Genomic DNA, 21,384 nt, shown 5'->3' with positions numbered 1-21,384 from the left:
TCTTCGCGGTCCTTCATCTGTTGAGCGAGCTTGTCAATTCAGTTTCCAGATTTCAATTTTTTAAACACATTTAGTATGTTAACACAATTCTGCTGAAAATCACAAATAAAAGGTAGAATTTGAGTTTTTTGTTTTATCCAAAAAATCCAAATTTTATTTTAAAAAATCACCCACAGGATTTTTATCATGGAACTGATTCTTTATGAAAAATATTTGCTGTTAAGGAAACATCTTCAACTCAAAAATCTACTCAAAATTTTGAATTTTCCCAGCATATTGTTCAACATTATTAACACATCATGGATACCAAACTTCGGCATTTTATGTTTCAGAAACCAATGAACAAAATTCAACATAATTAAATACAAATATTTGAGTAACGGGAAGCGTTGTGTTAAATTTTGTAGAATAGATTTCATTATTAAATTCATAACGTTTGAATTATGCATTTAAATGGAGCATCACTAGAGGAAAAGGAAAAAAAGAGATATCTTGTATTTAATCCGCAATGTGTCAATATTGCCGTTTTTTTAAAGACTAAATTTCATTCTTGAATCATTTATTTGGTTCAAGTTCGGATCAAGAAAATTTTATCCGAAAAGCTGAAATTTTTTTTTTGATATTTGATTTATTTTCATCAAAGGTTAAAATCTGTCAATCTGCAAAATTGTTTTTTTTTTGTGATGGTCCCTAGGCCCATTTGGGTCCTTCCTCCACCCCATACGCTTCTTTTGAAGTGGGAGGGACATTTTATCCTTAGGATAATTATATTTTACATGTATTTGCTTTTTCTGTACGACTTATTCGTCTTACTCCCGCGTATGTCCATCACCGTACAATTCTCTAACTGAATCTTCGTCAGATTTCCATCACTTTCATTGTATGATCCTTGTCAGGATTAGTCATATTTTCAAACATTCTGTTTTATGTATTGTATAGCCATTTTCTTAAAAGTGTTTATGTTTACACTATCTTTGATGCTCGTCGGTAGATTGTTGAACATTTTCAATCCGTTGTAGAAAAGAGAGCGTTTGCTCATCTCTTTTTTAATATTCGGCAGTCTGAAGTCTTGTGCTCTTCAAGTGTTGTAGCTGTGAATGTCGATTCCGTATTGCAGGCCGTCCATTAAATAGTATGGTAACATTCCATTTTTCATCTTATAAATAAACATTAAGCTATTATATGCTATTCTCTGTTTCACTGACAACCATTGAAGAATGTCGAGCATTAAAACACTGGGAGTGTATCGATTACATCGTATCACTACTCTCATAATTTTATTTTGTATTCTTTGGAAGATTGGGCTTGCTTGGAGTACAGAATAATTTTTTTTAAGAAATGGAAGACTCCCCTAAAAAAAATATTTCATGCCCAAATTAACTAAGTTTGATCTATCAGAGTCTTGAACAAATTTAAAAATATTAAGCAAGCAAATTTAGCTCACCTTTTAGGTTTAGAGCCAATTTTTTAAAGTTACGTTTTAATACGAAAACTTTTAATGTCAAAGTAAGTAAAAATGAATAATCATGGAGTTACAAACAAAATCTGTTTTAATTTTTATTTGTATTCGTGCATTGGTGGGCAAAAAATCTTAGGAAAAAACCTGTCACCAAAATCCCCCCCATGAGTCGGTTCTTCTTACGGCCCTGTCATAAGGTATTTTTATTAAATTTTTAATAAGTTGTTTTCCCCAAATTCTGACTGTTTTAAAAAAAAAACAATATTTTTTGGATTTCTAAAAATAGTGGGGAATCGAGGGCCACCAAATCCTAATTGACCAAATAACATGCAAAGTTTATGAGTTGATCCAAAACTGTGATTCTGATTCATTTCGTTATTTTAAAGAAATTTCAGATGATGAAATAAAAAAGAGAGCTCTGTATGATCGCATGGATTCCAAAATCTGGCTCGCAAACGTTTTGGCAAAATTTCTTATATAGGATGGATAAATTATTTTTCATAACTCTTCATTTGGAATAAGAAAACTTTACAGATTGGAAAAACGTATTTTAAGCTCTGGATGTGTATAAAAACATAAAAATATAGGTGGTTCACGATGTGTGGCCCACGATTCCCCACTAGCTATGATTTGCAAATTGGTTGCGTTTGTGTGACTTATTGATGTATCATCGAAAATTCCTTTTCCACGTTGAAAGATCATGACATAACTATGATCATAAGCGTATGAGCATATTTTTGTTATGCACTTTAGGTTCCCCATCGATGAAATTAGCTGGTGTTTTTTTAATTATGTACGTAAATTTTGCTAACTTTTTTTTAGCTTGATAAATAAAAGAAGCATATGATGCGTATTTCAGTCAACAACATATAGAAATATATGCTCACGCACAGCGACGGCGATGACAGTTGGTTCGAGATTTTAATCTCAACAAACATCTGAGATATTAAAAGTGGCGCACGTTTCCACATGGCCCACGATACCCCACTCTCCCCTAAATTTTTTTTTTAAAAGATCCTTGAAATTTATTCCTTATTTTGAATTCTGAATGAGATTTTCGTCAATGATTTCTGTTCCTGATTTTTTTTCATGATCTGGGATAAAAATTTCGATCTTCTTATCCTAGATTTCAGTTCACAATAATCTCATTTTTGAAAATCATTCGATTTAAGTGTTTTTATTGGTTAAACCAATCACTGATTGTTTAAAAAAAAGCTCAATGGTTTACTTTTATTTGGAGTTCTTGGGTGGGAAGTATAACTTCAATTTTAAAATCAGTTTCAGCAGCCAGTTCACTTCTATTAAACCACTTTGGAAATTTATTTAAATTTTTTATTAGATAAAAGAAACGTGATTATGCATCGCACCATCGTATCAAAATTTAATGAATAACTATTTCAATAACCGCCTCGATTTTAAACGCATTGAGGAAAATTTGAAGCAGTTAAAGGTTTATAAACAAGGAAAATAAAAAAAGTGACAGATGATAGTTGTTATCATCTATCTGTTTCTTTATTTGAAATAATAATATGAAAACAAAATTATTGTTTAAAAACCTGATAAATGAATATGATTCAAATGAAACGTATAGCTTGCTCACATAATTTATAACTATAAAATAATTTTATTTCAGTTTTCAATTTTATAAGCGGGTAATATCATAATGATCAGTTATTTAATCATCAGCAATTTAAGATGCTTGTCATGTCTTGAAACGGCCATAAATTTTTTTATAAAATTAGGTAGGAGTCAAAAACGGCAAAACTTTCACTCTAATATGTGTTTTAAGCCTACTTGGTTGCATAATTTTACTGAATCAAAGCATTCGAAAGATTTCCTTGCATTCAATCACGGTATAAGAAAAGTTCAGATACCAATATTTCGATTTCAAATGGTTTACTATCTTCTTCAGTAAGCGTTTTGCGTTTGCGGAAAAGAAGACAGTTAGTTGCTATCGAAATACCGGTATCTGAACTTTTCTTATATCGTGGTTGAATTCACGGGAATCCTTCGATTGTTTTGATTCAGACAAAACTTTAACTATTAAATTGAAAAATTGAAATTATTGGTCTTTGAAAATAAATAACTCTTGATTAAAGATACATTCGAAATCATTTTTGGAACTTATCACACAACAATTCAATGACAATAATCCAATAACAGTGAAACTACAATGATTATACTTTAAAAAATAAAAAAAATGAATACTTATGCTTCTATGTTGCTTAAGGCAACTATTTTCAATTTTTATCAATAATTTTAAAGCGAGCGTTTGAGTAGTGGAAAAAAATCTCGCGCTCCATTAGCAAAACATTTTTTGTCAAGCCAATGGACTTTTCCCCTGGAAAAACTTTTTTCCGTCATTTTCCTGGGTTTGTTTGATATTTCCACTAGAGATTCTCACCGATAGCTCTTGTATCTTCGAGCAACCGCACGACTTTGCAACTTGCATTTGCTGGTGACAACTTTTGCATTCTTTATTCTGAATCCGTTTTTTTGTGCAATTCTGTTGAATGTTGCTTCCAAAAAGACTGGAATGATGAGCCTTGTTTCGATTCCTTTATTTCTTTCTCTCATGGAAATTTTCTGAAACTCCGGTGGCAAATTTTCTCTTGTTATTTGAGATTTTCCCTGTTAAATTTTTTTATGCATCTGTGCCTAACGAGAGAAATTCTACATTTGACTTGTTCGGTAGCAGAAAAACTTTCGAGTCAATTTGTTTCCCCGTCCCTTCTCCGGATTTTCCAAAATGACGTCCATTAAGCTAGGTGGGGCAGTTATTCCATTCATCTACTTACTTCGATTCAATAACCAGAAAAGAGACTGCCCGCTACCAGTCCACCAGGCTTTGCTACACATCGTTTCCGTTTTACGACTTTTCGAAGAAATTAATTATATTAAAAGCGGAACCAATTCAACGGTGCCACCATTTTATGGCTCCCCTCAAAATGAAAAGTCATCAATTTCAGCCACTGAAGCATTGTTATTTCTCAATTTCATCCCCCCCAGAAAAAGCTTCTCGAACTTCGAAAGGTAGGAGGTATAGGTACTTCATAATAATCGGAAGCAGGAAATTTTGTCTTCTCACACCTGCAAATGAAACGGTGCGAGGGGCTCATAAATCGGTAGGAAATTGGAAAACGAGAATAAAGTAACAAAAAAAAGAAAAACACTCTAGTCATGGGATTTGAAATGCTTCTGCTAGATTCCGATCGTAAAAACATTCCCCTTGTTTAACTTTTGGGCTTTTCCTTGTACAAAAGCAGCAGTAGCATTGAAAAGACATAAAATTTTCAAATGGAATTAGTTGAAGTGAGGTTTACGTGAATTGTCCTAGCTTGGTGCAGTGAGCTTTAAACAGAGGATAGGCTTCTGGGGGATTCATTTTAATGCTAGGCTTTAAAAAAAGGTTCAAAAAGTTTCAATTGTTGGCCATTTACAATATTCCGGAAGACAAAATGAAATTCAAAAAAAAGTTTTTGCATGAAATTTGAAAAAAATCTTAAACTTGGTTTTACTGAGACTAGTCATATTAACAAAATAGTCTGAAATTTTTTTTTTGCATCATTACATTTTTGGAACCTCCCTGAAATCCCAAGCAAAAAAAAAACACTCTCTATAGGGAACTGGATTTTCAATTTGACAATTCTCGCTTATAATCGCTATATTTTTCTTGTCTCTCAACTGATTTGTACAAAATCACATTTTCAAATCATTATTTTGTAAAGAATCGCAGTGAAATTTTATATAAATTGATTACGAGAATCTGGCGATAATATACTTCAAATCCACTGCAAAATTAAATTTGGTGTTAAAAAATCTCAGATATTGCAAATTGACAAAAAGTTCGAAAAACAGCTTCCCTTGAAAATTTGTCAAAAATTCTGTGTTTCACGTTATGAGAATTTAAAGATGCCGAAGAACGTCTTAAGTTATATAACCAATTTGCAATACACTTTCAACAATTTTTCTACTGTGACAGAAACAGTTTTAACGATACATTGATTGAAAAGTACGGGTTTCACATAACTTTTTTATATTTTTAGTATGACCTCTAATTTTTTAAAACTTTGCGTTTTCTTTTCTTCAAAACAAAAATTCACAATAAATATATTTTTTGCGAAACTCCAGCTTTCTAATTGTATTTTTTCGCTGATTTTGAGTCTTTTTTTGAAGCAAGTTTTTCGATTTATTTTCTTTAGACTTTGAAGAAGCTTAAAAACGGATTGTAGAGCAGAGTTTAATTTGAAAATTATATTTGAACAACATTATAAGGTTTCAAAAGCTTTGAATTTTTCACAAATTGCTTGAAAAACAAATGAGAAGTAGCGGTTTTAGTCAGAATCGTTTAGAACTATAACTCTAACGGGTAAAAAAAATCTTGGATGGTAACGGTTAAATTTCATATCAAAAATATTGTACGACGAAAGCATTTTCTAGAAATATTTTTGATTTACCTTGCATTTTCAAATTGAATTCATTTTAGTTTAGAAGGAATCACTGTTAGAATGCAGGGCGTTTTCTTTTTCAAAACGTGAACAGAGCGTTTCAAATAAACCAAAAATTAGTGTAGACATTGTCCATCAATTTTGATTTGCAATTTCTGATTTCGATAAATTTTAACAATAAGTGTTGTAACTAGCTGAAGTATAGTGGAAGTATTGACTGTTTTAATAAATAAAAGGTAGAAAGTAAAGCAAGAATTGTGTTGTTTAAAAAGTATTTCGCATTCAATTCATGAAGAGAATTATTATTAACTTATTAAAAAAAATCGCATGTTTTTCCATTTTACCTTTAAATCTATTTAATCTATTCCCTGAAACTCCAACTTGAACAGTTGGATTCATTACTTTACAAAAAGTTTCGCTGTCTGAATGTTTGAGTCAAGACCCATCTTTGAGTCACAGTTTATAAATTTAATTCAACACTTTTAAAGATTTCATGAAAAAGTTGCTTGTTAAAAAGTTTGTTAAAGTGATTCCATTTTATTAAATTTCAATCATCGACATGGATATGAGAAAGTTTCCTATAATATAATTTGTGTAAACCTTTACTTTAAATATTTAAATAGATGAAGGTTTAAAAGATTGAATTTTTCTAAACAATAAATTATTAAAATGTTAAAACGAATTTTTGAAAATGAAAAACTGTGATCATAACAGTGTTAATTATTTTTCTTACCCTGAACATGAATCTTATATTAACATTATGTTTAATTTTTTGGATGAACACCACCGATCAATTGCTGAAGCATTTTAAATTTGTTTTATTTTTGTATGAGAATATGTCAAACGCATTCTTGACTTATTCTTTGGGAGCTATTTTTTAAATAAACACACAAACAAAGAATATCATCGTAACTTGATGTTTCTCTTTCGAGGTTTATTTTTTTTTTCATAAATATACAAAGTCTGTCTAAAAAAAATTTTTTTTAACATTGAATAACAAAATAACAAACATTTATTGTTGTACATCTATTTATTCTCTACTTGGCCGCATAACTAATACGCTTGATAAAATGTGATTATTAATTAATTAGATTCAACTGATAAAAACTCGATTTGTCTCTTCATATGACATGTTTTTTCCACTTAATAAGTGGATAACATCGTTAATCTAGTAATAATGATTAGTCTGTGCTCTAAAAAGTTAACTGTTTTCTTCTCAGAATTTTCATATTTGTTGCATTCTTCGTTGATTTTAAAAATTCAACTTCAATACAAAGACGGGAATTAATTTTTTATGTTTCAATTTTTCTGCCATTTTTTTTAAAGAGATACTTGAATTTTGACCGGATTTGGCCAATTTTGAAAATTATGAAATCTAATGCCCGGACTTTACCATTTCCTTTTTGTCAAAATGCATAAAAAAAAAATCTGTGCATTTTAACAGAAAAACTTGGAAAAATATGGACATAAGATTTTAGAATACCTTTAACAAAATTCGGACCATAAAGGACCAAAAAAGTTAAAAATTTAAAAAAAATTGATTTTTTACCAATCATGACATCAGCGGTGTTAAACTCTTTTCTTACAATTTTTGAAAAAAAATTGTCTCGAATTTATTTCGCTTAAACAAGCAAAAACAGTTTGATGATTGACGCGAAAACCCTTAATCTCGTGAACTGAATTTGAGGTTTAGGTTTGGCTTTAAATAAAATTGTGAAAAATCCGGGCTAAATACGGGCTTTTTTCTTCGATATTTGTATAACCGGACCAGACTGGGCGTTTTCCATTTTTTCCTTCGAAAAACCGGGCAAGTCCGGTTACAGTTGGACAGATGTATGTGTTTTTAAGAAGTTTGGCGACTTTCAATGTCTGAAGAGTGTCAAAGTAGTCTTAAGCAACTTAAACTTCTTTGGCTTTGAAGAACTATTTTTTAAATGATTTCCTTCATCCCGACCATCAACGCAAAAAAATTTACAAAGAATCAAAGATTGCTCTACAAAATCACTTTTTTCCAAATGCTGCTCTCAAATCGGCGGCATCGATTTTTTCGGGAATTTGGGTTCAAATTTTCCCATTGTGCATCGAATAATTTGTATGGACGACTCCCTTCGAAAGGGGATGTCTTCAAATTGGATTGCATTTAAACTAGAAGTTCTCATAATAAGCTTCTGTACCAAATATTCATCAGCTTCATTATCAACATTTGTGCAGAGTCACAAGAAGGCTGTTTTGAAAAAAAAAATCGGACAACATAAGCCACGACATCAAATTTGCCTGTGTAACTATTGGGCACAGACAACCTGTTTTTTATAAAGGTTTTTTAATTTTTTTTTTTTTTTCAGAACACTTTAATCTTTGGATTCTGTCGACCAAACCTGTATGAATATAATCGACACATGGGCAGGATCGAGAAAAATACAGAAAAGACTGAGTGGGAGACCCCAAAACAGCTGGAAATCATCTACTCGATCAAATTTTACATAGTAAATTGTTTACGAAGTCTATAAAGACCCTATAGTGAGCTAAAATTTGAATAAAAGTGAATATTATTGGTTCCATGAAGCGAGATGAATGTGAGAGGTTTTTTTCAAGCTCAATCCGAAAATATAAAAAGAGGAAGTGATAAAAAAAGCCAAATTGTTATGACTGGTTCGGCCAGCTAACTTATAAATAGGCTTGAATTCATTACTACAAGGAAAAAAATGCTGGCCATCGTTAAAATAAAAAAAAAAACGGTAGTCGATGCAAGCGCAAAGTATTTGGACTGCTTGCGGGGACATGTTTTGAAAAATTTCGTAATGGACACCGAAAACGAACTCTTAAGCGGTCACCTGGCAGGTGTTCAACCAGAAGCTTTTCGTTGACAAGTCTCGCCTGTATTTCCCGGAGATAAATAAGGACGAAAAATGGAAGAAAATTATTTCTAGTTTTTAAGGTGCGAACGATTTAAGGAAACTGCAAATTACTCAGTATTTCATAACGATTGACACGATGAATTGCTAAAACTAAAAAGAACACTGCCTCCAAATGTGACCGTTTTCTCTGCAAAGTACTATAATTGGTCTCTCAAAGTTTAAACTTTGGTTAAGTTAGATCTGGAATCGTGCCATTTAGTAAAAACGGTGGTTAAGTGATTAAATGTCAAATATTTTGTTTATGTGCCCAAGAAAGACAATCGGCTAAATTTGTTATAACTTCGACTAAATTTAAAATTTTGAGTTATTTTGAAGGTTAAGCCGCCTTTATAAAAAAAAATTAGGTGGTTCAAAGTAGGCATTATGGATGGTGCATGTGTTGCCCATAATTTGAAGAAAATTTCTTCATTGAACGCTATCTCAAAAAACACTTAACAGAACATCACAAAAATGTGAATATGTCTACATTACATCACCAGAAAACTTCTCTAAAAATTTTCATCGACAAACATCCATGCATTCAAAAGTTTTTAAAATGAACACAAATAAAAAAGAATTTCAAATAAAACTTGATGTTTCCTCGAATAGAGAGCTATGGCGATCCTTCATGCCCTGAAAAATATAGCAAAAAAATCGAGATATCGTAAAGTATTTTTTTCAGACTCTGCCAGTGTCTTGGCTGCTGTAGAATCCGGTAATTCCTCGCATCCATGGGTTCAAGCGATAGAGGAAGAATTGAAAAAACTTAAAGCCACACTATGCTGGATCCCTGGTCATGTTGGCATCGAAGGAAATCAAAAAGCTGATGAACTTGCAGCAAGAGGTAGAAGTGGTCAGATAATCTCAAGTGAAGTACCAGCCCAAGATATTATCACCTGGATAAGATCAGAAATAAGAGCTAAATGGGAGGAAGAATGGCAAGGTAACCGTCAGCTGTTTCTAAGAAGGATTAAATGTGACACATTACGCTGGAACGACAGGGATAAACCTATGGAACAACGCGCTCTGACTAGGTTGAGAATAGGACATACACTGCTAACACATATGGAATTCTTTACAAAAGGACTTTTAACATGCATCTCGTGCAATGAGCCACTGACAGTGGCCCATATAATCGGACAATGTAGGCGTTATTCGAAGGAAAGGCAAAGCAGTGGTATAGGTCATGACATCGCAACAGCATTGAACACTGCAAATGAAGATAAACTGATAAAGTTTTTAAAAAGTGCAAACATACTAAGTAAGATTTAAATTTAAAAATAACTATGTAACCTTCTTTTTCCAAGAGGAAGAATGACCAAGATGGTTAAAATCCTCTATAAATAAACAAAATCCAATCCTCGAATAGATTCCTTTTTACTTAACTCTAAGCGTACAACTTTCGAGAAAATGATGGCTAGCATTTTACAAATGCTAAAACCAACAGCCCATAGAAAATGTACTATGTATGCCGTGACCGGGATCCAATCTCATGACCGCTGGCTTAGAAGACTTAAAGGCTATCCTCTACGCCACGAGGGGTTGCATTTTTTCCTTCGAATACACTCCTTAGTGGACTGCGTTAACAGAAATCCTTTTCGTTTCACAGAGAAATGTAAACCTCCAGAGTTGATTCAGAACTTTCATGGGCATGGCCAGTCTAACTAAACTTGTGGGCGTCCATACGGGGTTGAAGATTCATTTATAAAACGTATAAGGTCGCGGTTGAAGGTTCGTTATAAAAAGATGGGTGGAGGAGGGTCTTGTTTAATATTTCCCAGGGACAACACCTGCATTGGAAAAGGAAAGTCCTTTCAGTGGATAAATGTTACTTCAGAAGCTTTAATTATTTTTACACAAAAAAGGAAATATTATATTATACATGCAAACTTTCCAGTTTTTCTTTGAAGAAATATTGAAAACGTAAAATGCTTTTTAATTTTCACTTAAGCCTGTTTCGGTAAACAATCCCTGAGATCCGAAATTCACAAACAAATCCATATTTTGCACCTTCAACGCGCTTCCTAATTGTCAAGTTAATGTGCCATTGAACAGCATAACAATGTTATAACCTGGTGCACTTGGAACGAATTGGAAGCGGAAGCGGGTTCTGTTTTTCGTTTCGCAATCTCTAGGTTGGTACCTTTCGATGGCTTAGGAAAAACAGCTTCCCCGGCTGTCAGTATTCATCTTCCGGATGGAGGGGAAAAACTAGGAAGCAGGTTGGGGTGGCTTGCTTTTAGGTAAATTGCTTCACGCTTGTCACATTTGGCTCAACTGTCGCCACACGCCTTACAAGGTAAAGTCCTGCCCGTTTCGTTCCTAGTCTTGTGATTGGATTCGCTTCTTGTTGTTGAGAGAAAGTACTTCGGAAAAGTTTCGAGGTACATGAAACGTTTGAGTGGTTTTAGTGTCAGTTTGCTGGCTGTGAACTGGAAAGGAATAAGTATGATTGCCAGTTCATGGTTGGATAACAATGCTACTTGACATGCTACTAAAGCATTATTTTTATGGGGAAATTTGAATCATAAACTGAATGAAAACAAGTTATTAGATTCAATTATGCATGAACACCACCTCCTTTTATTGAGTCCACCAATCTATACTGATCTTAACTTGAATTCGAATCCGTTACTTATTATAAAACATTTATTTTTATCAAATGCAGATGAATTAAAATAAACAAGTCACTCAGGAGGCATAAAGGTTCCTGATTGGTTCAAAATGATCACTATCTTGGACAGCTTTAATTTTTTCCTTACATAAGAATGAACCAGTATTAGATCCAAGTGCTGAAATGATGACTTTAACAAGCTGCCTTCTGAAAATGAGAAGGTTAACCTCGCCCAGGTTCCATTTTTTCTGCAGCTTTTCCTTCCAGTAAATCTACAATATTTAAACAACCCCGGCCCATGAAATCGAATACGGACCAGGAGGAAAATCCGGACCAAGAAAACAAATTACCATCGTCATACTCCAACAACGTTTCTCTGCCAGCGACCAACTGCTGGCACTCTCAAGTAATGGAAAAATGTATGTACTTCACCTGTGTGGTGCAAAAAAGAAAAATCGAAACCCTAGAAGATGGAGAGGGAAATCTCGAAGCAACAAGACTTTTCAACAGCTTTGGTGTGCTTTCGGAAGTTCGGAACCGAGCTTGATTTAAGTGACCCAGTGGGGCTAATCCAATGCTACTGGATAAGGTGAAGTCAACGAATATCGGTCCTAAGTTCTTGAACTTTCTTGACAAAATTACAGTATTGTTTTATATTTCAACAGAGATTGTTCTTGATTTCTTAAGATGATTTGATAAATTGCACAAAGTTACAAACTTCACACTTTTCTTAGGTGCAAAGAGTCAAGAATATATTTTGCAATATAAGCAACCTTATTGCTTATTTCATATATGCCATTTGTTTTTTTCTATTAGCTTTAGTTCTTGAGATAACTTCTAAAAAATGGTGTAAATTGGTAACATTAATTTATGCACTTTTTTGGTAAAACAACATTTACAAACAAACAAAGATTTTTAATATAAAGATTTAAATTGAACGGTCAACTTTCCCGAAGATTTCGTATCGACAACTGATGGTAAGTATTCCAAATTCATTTCTTAAAAAGTGCGTGGGCGCTATTGAAAAGCTTCTACAATTGCTCTTCTCAGCTTCCATTCGTGATGGTTTGTTTAGCAAACTATGGAAGATCTCACACGTTTTGCCGATTCACAAGAATGGCTCAAAACTGCTTGCTAAAAACTATCGAAGGGTTGCAATTCTATCTGCTATACCAAAAATGTTCAAGAGCATAATTTACGACCAGATGTACCCATGGCTATAAAGAAAGATGGCAGATGTTCAGCATGGATTTTAAAAAACCGATCTACTGTGACGAATTTAGCAGAATTTGTTTCTCGAACTTCTCAATGGATGACGCAGGGTTCGCAAGTTAATGTCATATATACAGACATGTCTAAAGCTTTTGACGCTATCAATATTGAAGCTCTCTGACAGTGCTGCGCAAAAATGGAATCACCGGTGTTAGTCTACAATGGATACGTTCGTACCTGATGGAAAGAGTTCAGTTTGTTAAACTTGGGAACGCGAGATCCAGCGTATTTCTGGTCAACAGCGGCGTACCTCAAGGGAGTCACTTGGGACCCCTACGTTTTAAAACTGTAATGAACGAGTTCCCCGAAGTGCTGCGTGAAGATTTTCTACTCGAATGATTTGAAAATAATCCTTCCTGTTCGGTATTCCAAGGAATGTATGGTTCTACAGAATGCGCTTGGAAAATTTTCTGAGTGCTGCAGCCATTTTGGTTTGAAAATCAATGCCTCAAAATGCAGCGTGATCACCTTTTCAAAGAAAATGATCATCATAGTGCACGAGTATTGTCTTGAAAACAACTTTTCCGTAACAAGAAAATCTTTAGTGAAAGATCTAGGCGTAGAGTTGGATGCAAAGCTTAGTTTTTCGAAACATATCGAACAAGTCGTTGCCAAAGCCAATTCCATGTACGGTATGGTTAGCAGGATTTGTCACGAGTTGGACAATCCTTATACTATCGTCTCGATTTATGTTAGACTTATCCGAACAACTATCAAATATGCCAGTATTATGTGGCAGCCATACTTCAATGTTCATAAGAATAGAATCGAAAGAGTTCAAAAACAATTTCTAAAGTACCCCTTGAGAAACCTGGGCTGGCAAGAAGATATGCTAGAATATCGAGCTTTGTGTATGATGGTTGGCTTGGACTCACTAGAAAATTGCAGAAAATCAATCGACATGTTGTTTTTTAAAGGATTTGACCTGTGGAAAATATTTTTCACCGTATTTGATGTCACAGATTTCTCCTAACGAAGGAAAAAGCAGTCTACGCAGCATGAGACCGTTCCAGCTCCCTAGCCGAATTCGAAACCACGCTTGCAATGAACCAATATACAGAATGATGGCGCAATACAATGCACATGCTAGCGTTATAAAACTGAATATGTCCAGAGAACAAATCAAAAATAGACTTTAGTTAGTTTTTTCATAAATATATTGTAAACACCATCAAAGATAATAGGCTGGAGCCTAGGGTTCTGAAAAAAAAAAAAATTTGAAATCCTTCTTTTGTCACTTGGTGTTGGAACATAGCGAAGGGAGGGGGGGGGGGGGTGGTATAGTAAAAAATAATGCGAAAAACAAATAAACTGGAACAAATACAGGAAAGCTTGAATGCATCAAAATGACCTAAGAAGAAATTGATTTTTGTTCCAGCCTTATAGAAGCCTTCATAATGTCAGTTTTTTCAAGTTCAACAAAGTACGAGTACTTTGACGAAGATCACGTTTGCGGAAACTAAACTTAATTTTTTTAGTTGGCCTTATAAAAAAAATTCTTCACACCCTCTTCTATCAATTGAAGGTTGAGCCCCCAGATTCCCAGACATTTTATAATTTTGGGATAACCTCATAGAAAAAATTATTTATGTCCAAATTTCTGCCTGTCTATATGTCTTTCTGTTTCTTTTTTGTTACTAGCTGATCGCATACGAACTCCGTTTCGCTTTAAGCTTGGAATATTTTTTTTTTGTTTTTTATAGTCGTTTTACCATCTTTGGCATTCGCGACTTTATCAACGTTGCAGTTGGCGGATCGTTATTGAAAAACTTATCCGGTACAACTGTGTTCGATGTTTACTCTTGGGCTCGAACTCGCGGACAAAACTTGGAATATGTTATGAACAGTTTATATGAAAGTCAATTGCCAAGCATTTTCCAGATGCACTTTCCAATACATTGTTAAGTAATAATCGCAAAAATATTAGACGATCACTTTTCTGACGTCTGCTACTTAATTTGAAATCATGAATCAATTGACCGTGGCGAAAAACCCCCGTGTATAAATTTCGTCTCGATCGTTGCATAGCAACGCAATTATTGCCAAAACAAATAAATCCCTTTTGATGACCTCTTATACAATCTTTGAAATCTGAAATCGATTGCCCTTCCCTCAAAACTTCCGTGTGCAAATTTCTTAAGCAATTCATTGCATAACAACGTCAATATTGCTAAAAACAGTGAAAATTTAATTAATGTAGACGACCGCTTTCGTCGACCCCTGGCAAAACATTTGACATCTAAAATCGATTGCCCGTTCCGGAAAAATACCGTGTGCAAATTTTCATCCCAATCCCATGTATAATAACGACGATATTGCAAAAATATGGAAAGGTTAATATAGACGACCCCCTTTGCCAACCCCTTACACTGAATTTAATACCTGAAATCGATTGCCCGTCCCTCAAAACTCTCGTGTACGAATGTTCATCTGAACCCGTTGTATAATAACGATAATATCGCATTAACAGTGAATTGTTTATATGGACGACCACTTTGGCCGACCCCTGACTTTAATTTGGATAAGTGAAATCTTTTATTTGTTCCTAATAACTCCTATGTGCAAATTTTCATTCCAATCCGATGTATGAAAACGTTAATATCACTAAGATATTGAAAGTTAATATGGACGACCCCTTTGGACGACCCCTGACTCCGCTTTTAGCATCTTGAATTGATTGCTCGTCATTCAAAACTCATATGTGCAAAGTTTCATCTCAATCTGATGTATAACAAGGCCAATATCGCAATAACAATATACAGTTGATATGGACGACCCCTTTTGCCGACCCATGACCCAAAATGCAATGCCTGAAATCAATTGGCCATCTCTCAAAACCCTTATGTGCAAATTTTCATCACAATCCGACGAAAAATAAAGTCAATATCGCGAAAACAATATTTGTCTTTTATAGACGACCCCCTTCAGAAGGGGTCCTCCGAAAATCCGAAAACATTTTTCATCATTCCTGGTCCTAACGAACATACATGCCAAATTTCAGCTCTCTAGCTCTTAAGACGGCTGAGACTATAGAGGACAAACAAACAAACAAACATACAGAAATTGCTTTTTATACATACACTGCCGGCCAAAAGTTTGGGATCACCCGCTAAAAAACATGCAAATTTTGATCGTTCATATCTCAGCCGTCTTAGGACATATTGCAAATCTTCTGAACTCATTTGAAAGATAATGAGCAATAGCTATTTCGGAGTTATTTTGCCCAGAAATAATGTTTTAGTTTTGCACCTAAAACTTAACCTAAAGTTAGAGCATTTTCGAAAAAACGCACTCAATATTCAAAGCCGATCATCTCGCGATAGGGCGGACCAAATTTCAAAATTTGAGTTGCATTAGAATCCTTATTCTATACTTCTCAAAACACAATCAAAAAATTTTGTGCAAAAATTTAAGAATGTACTATTAATTAATAAAACAGACACTTAAGTTATCGTCCAAAAGTTTGGGATCACCCCTAGTATGGTGTATCGACCAAAAGTTTGGGATCATTTTTTCAAAAACATGCAAATTTATCTCATTCATATCTTCCTCATCTTACATCGTATTGCAGATCTGAAAGGTGCATTTGAAAGCTTAGGAATTGTTGTTTTTTCATAAATTCATTAAAAAATTATATTTTGAATCCATAACCATAAAAAATTCACAATCATAAGTGTGAGTTTTCAAAAAACAATTAATTTCAAGTAAATTGTTTATGGTTATCACTTTAAAATATAATTTTTGTATGAATTTATAGAAAAACAACAATTCCTAAGCTTTCAAATGCACCCTTCAGATCTGCAATACGATGTTAGATGAGAAAGATATGAATGAGATAAATTTGCATGTTTTTGGCCAATACACCATACTGAGGGGTGATCCTAAACTTTTGGACGATAACTTAAGTGTCTATTTTATCAATTAAAAGTACATTCTTAAATTTTTGCACAAAATTTTTTGATTGTGTTTTGAGAAGTATAGAATAAGGATTCTAATGCAACTCAAATTTTGAAATTTGGTCCGCCCTATCGCGAGATGATCGGCTTTGAATATTGAGTGCGTTTTTTTCGAAAATGCTCTAACTTTAGGTTAAGTTTTAGGTGCAAAACTAAAACATTATTTCTGGGCAAAATAACTCCGAAATAGCTATTGCTCATTATCTTTCAAATGAGATCAGAAGATTTGCAATATGTCCTAAGACGGCTGAGATATGAACGATCAAAATTTGCATGTTTTTTAGCGGGTGATCCCGAACTTTTGGCCGGCAGTGTATACTAGCTGATCCCATACGAACTCCGTTTCGCTTTCAACTTAGAATATGTCATGAACAGTTTGAATGAATGTCAATTGACAGGCATTTTCCAGACGCATTTTCGAATGCATTGTTGAGCAATCATTGCAAAAATGTGGAACACGTTATATGTTCGATCACTTTTTCTGTCATTTGCTACTTAACTTGAAATCAGGAATCAATTGACCGTGCCAAAAAAACCCTCGTAAATGAATTCTTGTCTTGATGCGATACACTCTCACGAAATTGTTGCAGAATCAAATTTAACAGTTAATATGGAAGATCCCTTTTTTGTCCTTTGATATAACTATTGAAATCAGAAATCAATTGACCGTCCCAACCCCCTTGTATAAAATTCGACTCGATCATTACAGATCGGCTGCCTCTTAAACGAACTTTGATTTCTGAAATCTACTGCCCTTCCCTCAAAACTCCCGTGTGCAAATTTTAAAAAGAAACCATTGCATAATAACGACAATATCTGAATCAAAGCAATCGAAAGATTCCTTTTAATTCAACCACGGTAAATGAAAAGTTCATATACCAGTATTTCGATAGCAACTTACTACCTTCTTCAGTGAACGTTTTCGATTGATTCACTGAAGAAGGTAGTAAGTTTCTATCGAAATACTGGTATATGAACTTTTCATTTACCGTGGTTGAATTAAAAGGAATCTTTCGATTGCTTTGATTCAGTTGAATCATTCAACCAAGTAGGCTCATACCACAACAGGACGACAATATCAATCCGATGTATAATATCATTAATATAACAAAAAATTGAAAAGGTTATATGGATGACCTCTTTTGTCGGTCCCTTACAATGAATTTGATACCTGAAATCGTTTGCACGTTATTAAAAATTCTCGTGTAGAAATTTTTATCTGAATCCGATGAATAATAACGTCAATATCGCAAAAATAGCGAACAGTAAATATGGACGACCCCTTTGGCTAGTCCCTTACACAAAATTTGATACCAGCAATCAATTGCATATCCCTTAAAATATCCGAGTGCAAATTTTCTTCTCAATCTGATGATTAATAACGTCAATATCACAAAAATGTTAAAAAGGTCATATGGACGACCACTTTTGCCGACCCCTTACAATGAGTTCGATACCTGAAATCGATTGCTTGTCATTCGAAAGTCTCGTGTACAAATTTTCATCTGAATCCGATGTAAAATAACGTCAATATCGCAAAAATAGCGAACAGTGAATACGGACGACCCCTTTGGCTGACCCCTTACAAAAAATTTGATACCGGCAATCGATTACCCGTCCCTAAACACATCCTAGCGCAAATTTTCATTTCAATGCGGTCTACACTAACGTCAATATCACAAAAATATTGAAAAGTTAATATGGACGATCCCTTTTGCCGACCCATGACACGAAATTTAATACCTGGAATCAATTTCTCATCTCACAAAACCCCTATGTGCAAATTTTTGTCACAATCCGACGATAAATAACGTCAATATCGCGAAAACAATATTTGTCTTGTATGGACGACCCCCTTTAGAAGGGGTCATCCGAAAATCTGAAAACATTTTTCATCATTCCTGGTCCTAATGAGTATCCATGCCAAATTTCTGCTCTCTAGCTCTTAAGATGGGTGAGCCTATAGTGGACAAACAAACAAACAAACAAACAAACAAATAAACCCACAGAAATTGCTTTTTATATATATAGATATAGATTATTAGGAGAACAAACAATCAGCTAATTACTTATAAAATTTTAACTGAAAAAAATATGAAATTTTGCTTTCACTCAAATCTCTAGGCCCTCGCACTATTCCCCTCTATTTTTTTCCTTCAAACTTTACCATTTGATATGGTTTCTAGCCTTCTGTCCTAGACTGGCTTACTCTTTGAAAACGTCCCTAATTTTTAAATATCAACAATTTACCACAAAAAACATACAAAACTTCACCAAAATTTTAAATACACTAAGCCAGAAAGTTTTACTGTCACAATGTGACAGTGTCACATAAATCAACTTGTTGCTTCTAAACGCTTTGATTTCATCAGGAAGGGTGTTTGTTTGCAAGCCTTCGAAAAAATAGATAATTCTAGATTTTTAGATAACATTTTTACTTATATTTGAAATTTTCAAAATCAAACCAAGTTCTTCGCAGCTTTTAACTCAACATGTAGGTTTTCAAATGTAGAAAAAAGTTTAAAGATATTTAAACTTTAGACTTAGTTATTGATGATTATGTGGAAAAATTTCATGTGGATCAAAGCTACTCCGGTGATCAATGTTACCCCGTTTGACGGCTCATTTCAACATTTCAAATATTAGAAACCAACTTTTATAAAAAAAAGTTTAAATATCTTTGATATTATCAATCTGAAACTTCAGTTGTAGATTTAATTCTAAAGCCGTTGAAATTCTATTTAAATTGATACACTCAGGAAATGAAAATTTATAAAAGTTTTTAAAATTTATTTAATTTCGAAAGGTGTAGCAAAACACATCGGGTCAGCTAGTCTAAAAAAAATTGAGTTCTCGATAACAACATTAAAAAATTGTGTAGTTTAGTGAAAATAACTTTTTAACAACGTGATAAAAAATTGTTTGGAAATATACACTTTTATTTTTCGAATTTATGTTCCAATATAAAAACATTCTTTATATTTTTGCATTTCTTTTTTTGTAAGAATATGTTAAGAGAAAGGATATTAGATTTTTTTGAGCACGTATCCGGACCGGACAGATTTGGGCAACTTTTTATACAATCCCTCCTTAATCCAGGCATTTTTAAAAATTGACTACCAAAAATCCGGGCAATATCCGGACAAATTTTGTCAAAACCCAGAAACTGTTCAACAAAACTTAAGAAAAAATATTTAAAAAAATGTTTGTCATCAAAATATATTGACAGATTTTAAATTGTATTTTAGGCTGCAAGAAACCTTTCATTCTTTTTTTTGTAAAACTAGTAAAACTAAGGTTGCCAGATTGCCCGGTTTTATCCGGGTATTTAATAAAAAAATTGGGAACAGTCGGATTTTGCCAGGTTTTTATATAAAATGGCCTCGTTTGTCTGGCCCGGATACGTGCTGAAAAAATTCTGGCAACCTTAAGTTAAACACAATATGATTTTTGTTGTTGTTTAATTTGCCAAATAAAGTGATTAGATCCAGGCAATATCTGGGCATTTTTCAATAAAATCTGATCAACAGAGCCTGGCTGGACTGTTTACATAAAAATTGGGAATTTCCGAACAAACCTGAATAAAACCAAGCAATCAGGCAACCTAAGTTTGAGGGAAATATGACAAGTTGGTTTGATTTGTTCTATGTATTTACGTTTAAAAAAATTAAATTTTTTAACAATTTTCATAGTTGACTTTCCCCTTAACCATGAATCGAACTTGGATGTCCATATTTTCCGAGCTGCACCCTCTTAGGTAACTAGGTGTTAGAAGTAGAAAGACCGGGAGTACTCACCTGCCACTTGAAGGGTCGCGTTTCGACTCCTGGCCACCCCATTTTCGTTCTTTGCCTCACACCAGTACACTCCGGCATCGCTTTCCCGGCGAGAGTTTACGACCTGTTGTTGGGATGAAGAGAAAATAGAGAAAGAAAAAAAAAGTAAAAACGGTTCAAAATGAAAAAGAGCAGTTTTCCCTTGTAGGGACTGGATATTTGTTTTTGTTTTTTTTTTATGCTGTTTTTATTTTCCTAGCAGAAAATAAGCTAAGCAAAAGTGGAAAAGTTTCGCGCTTTATTTATGCTTTCGACCCGGGACGTGACGTCGAGGATTTGTGGAAATCGTCGCTTCCCTTTATCTTTACTTTTATTGTAAAATTTCCCTAGCAAGGGATTAGGAATACGAGGTGAGGAAGTTGAAGTGGGATAAACGCGAAATCCTCAAGATTTACTTACAAGTGGCTCGATAAAAAATGCCATGAGATTATGCAACTAGTTTGGAGAAAAAGAAACTTTTTCAATCCTTTGTTCAGTTGAGCAAAGGCATAGAATCTTTCGATTTGAATATATTACCTTAAATTAAGTGATATTATCATTTTTAGAAGAAGGTATTTGAATTAAGGAAAAACAAGTCGATTGCCTCCGACCGTAGCTTAGAGGATAACGTTTAAGTCTTCCAAGCCAGAGGTCATGAGATCGAGTCCCGATCACGGCATACACAGTACTCTTTCTGTGAGCTGGTGGTTTTATCATTTGTAAGATGCTAGCCATCATATCCTTGAAAGATGTACGCTAAGTGTTAAGAAACATTTAGATCTCTTCAAAGAAATACGAAGTTTGACTGAGATCCTATATGTGTGTGACATTTATAAGGTTCCATAAATTTTTAATTGGGTTCCAATTGTTGAATATTCCTAGTAAACTCTAACTTAGTTTAATCTTGATTCGCAAAATTCATCCTA

General features: G+C 33.8%; 1 protein-coding gene across 1 annotated transcript in view; it reads right to left on the bottom strand.

Annotated features, from left to right (window-relative positions):
- Window positions 1-21,384, bottom strand: part of LOC129741683 (protein sax-3) — a 522,782-nt gene that overhangs the window by 87,497 nt on the left and 413,901 nt on the right. Inside the window, exon 3 of the mRNA XM_055733432.1 lies at window positions 20,441-20,543. Coding sequence (XP_055589407.1) covers window positions 20,441-20,543 — 103 coding nt within the window. The remainder of the gene's footprint in view (window positions 1-20,440; window positions 20,544-21,384) is intronic.

The sequence above is a fragment of the Uranotaenia lowii genome, chromosome 2, assembly GCF_029784155.1.
Source record: "Uranotaenia lowii strain MFRU-FL chromosome 2, ASM2978415v1, whole genome shotgun sequence".
NCBI lineage: Eukaryota > Metazoa > Arthropoda > Insecta > Diptera > Culicidae > Uranotaenia > Uranotaenia lowii.
This window is presented reverse-complemented; position numbering and strand designations above follow the sequence as displayed.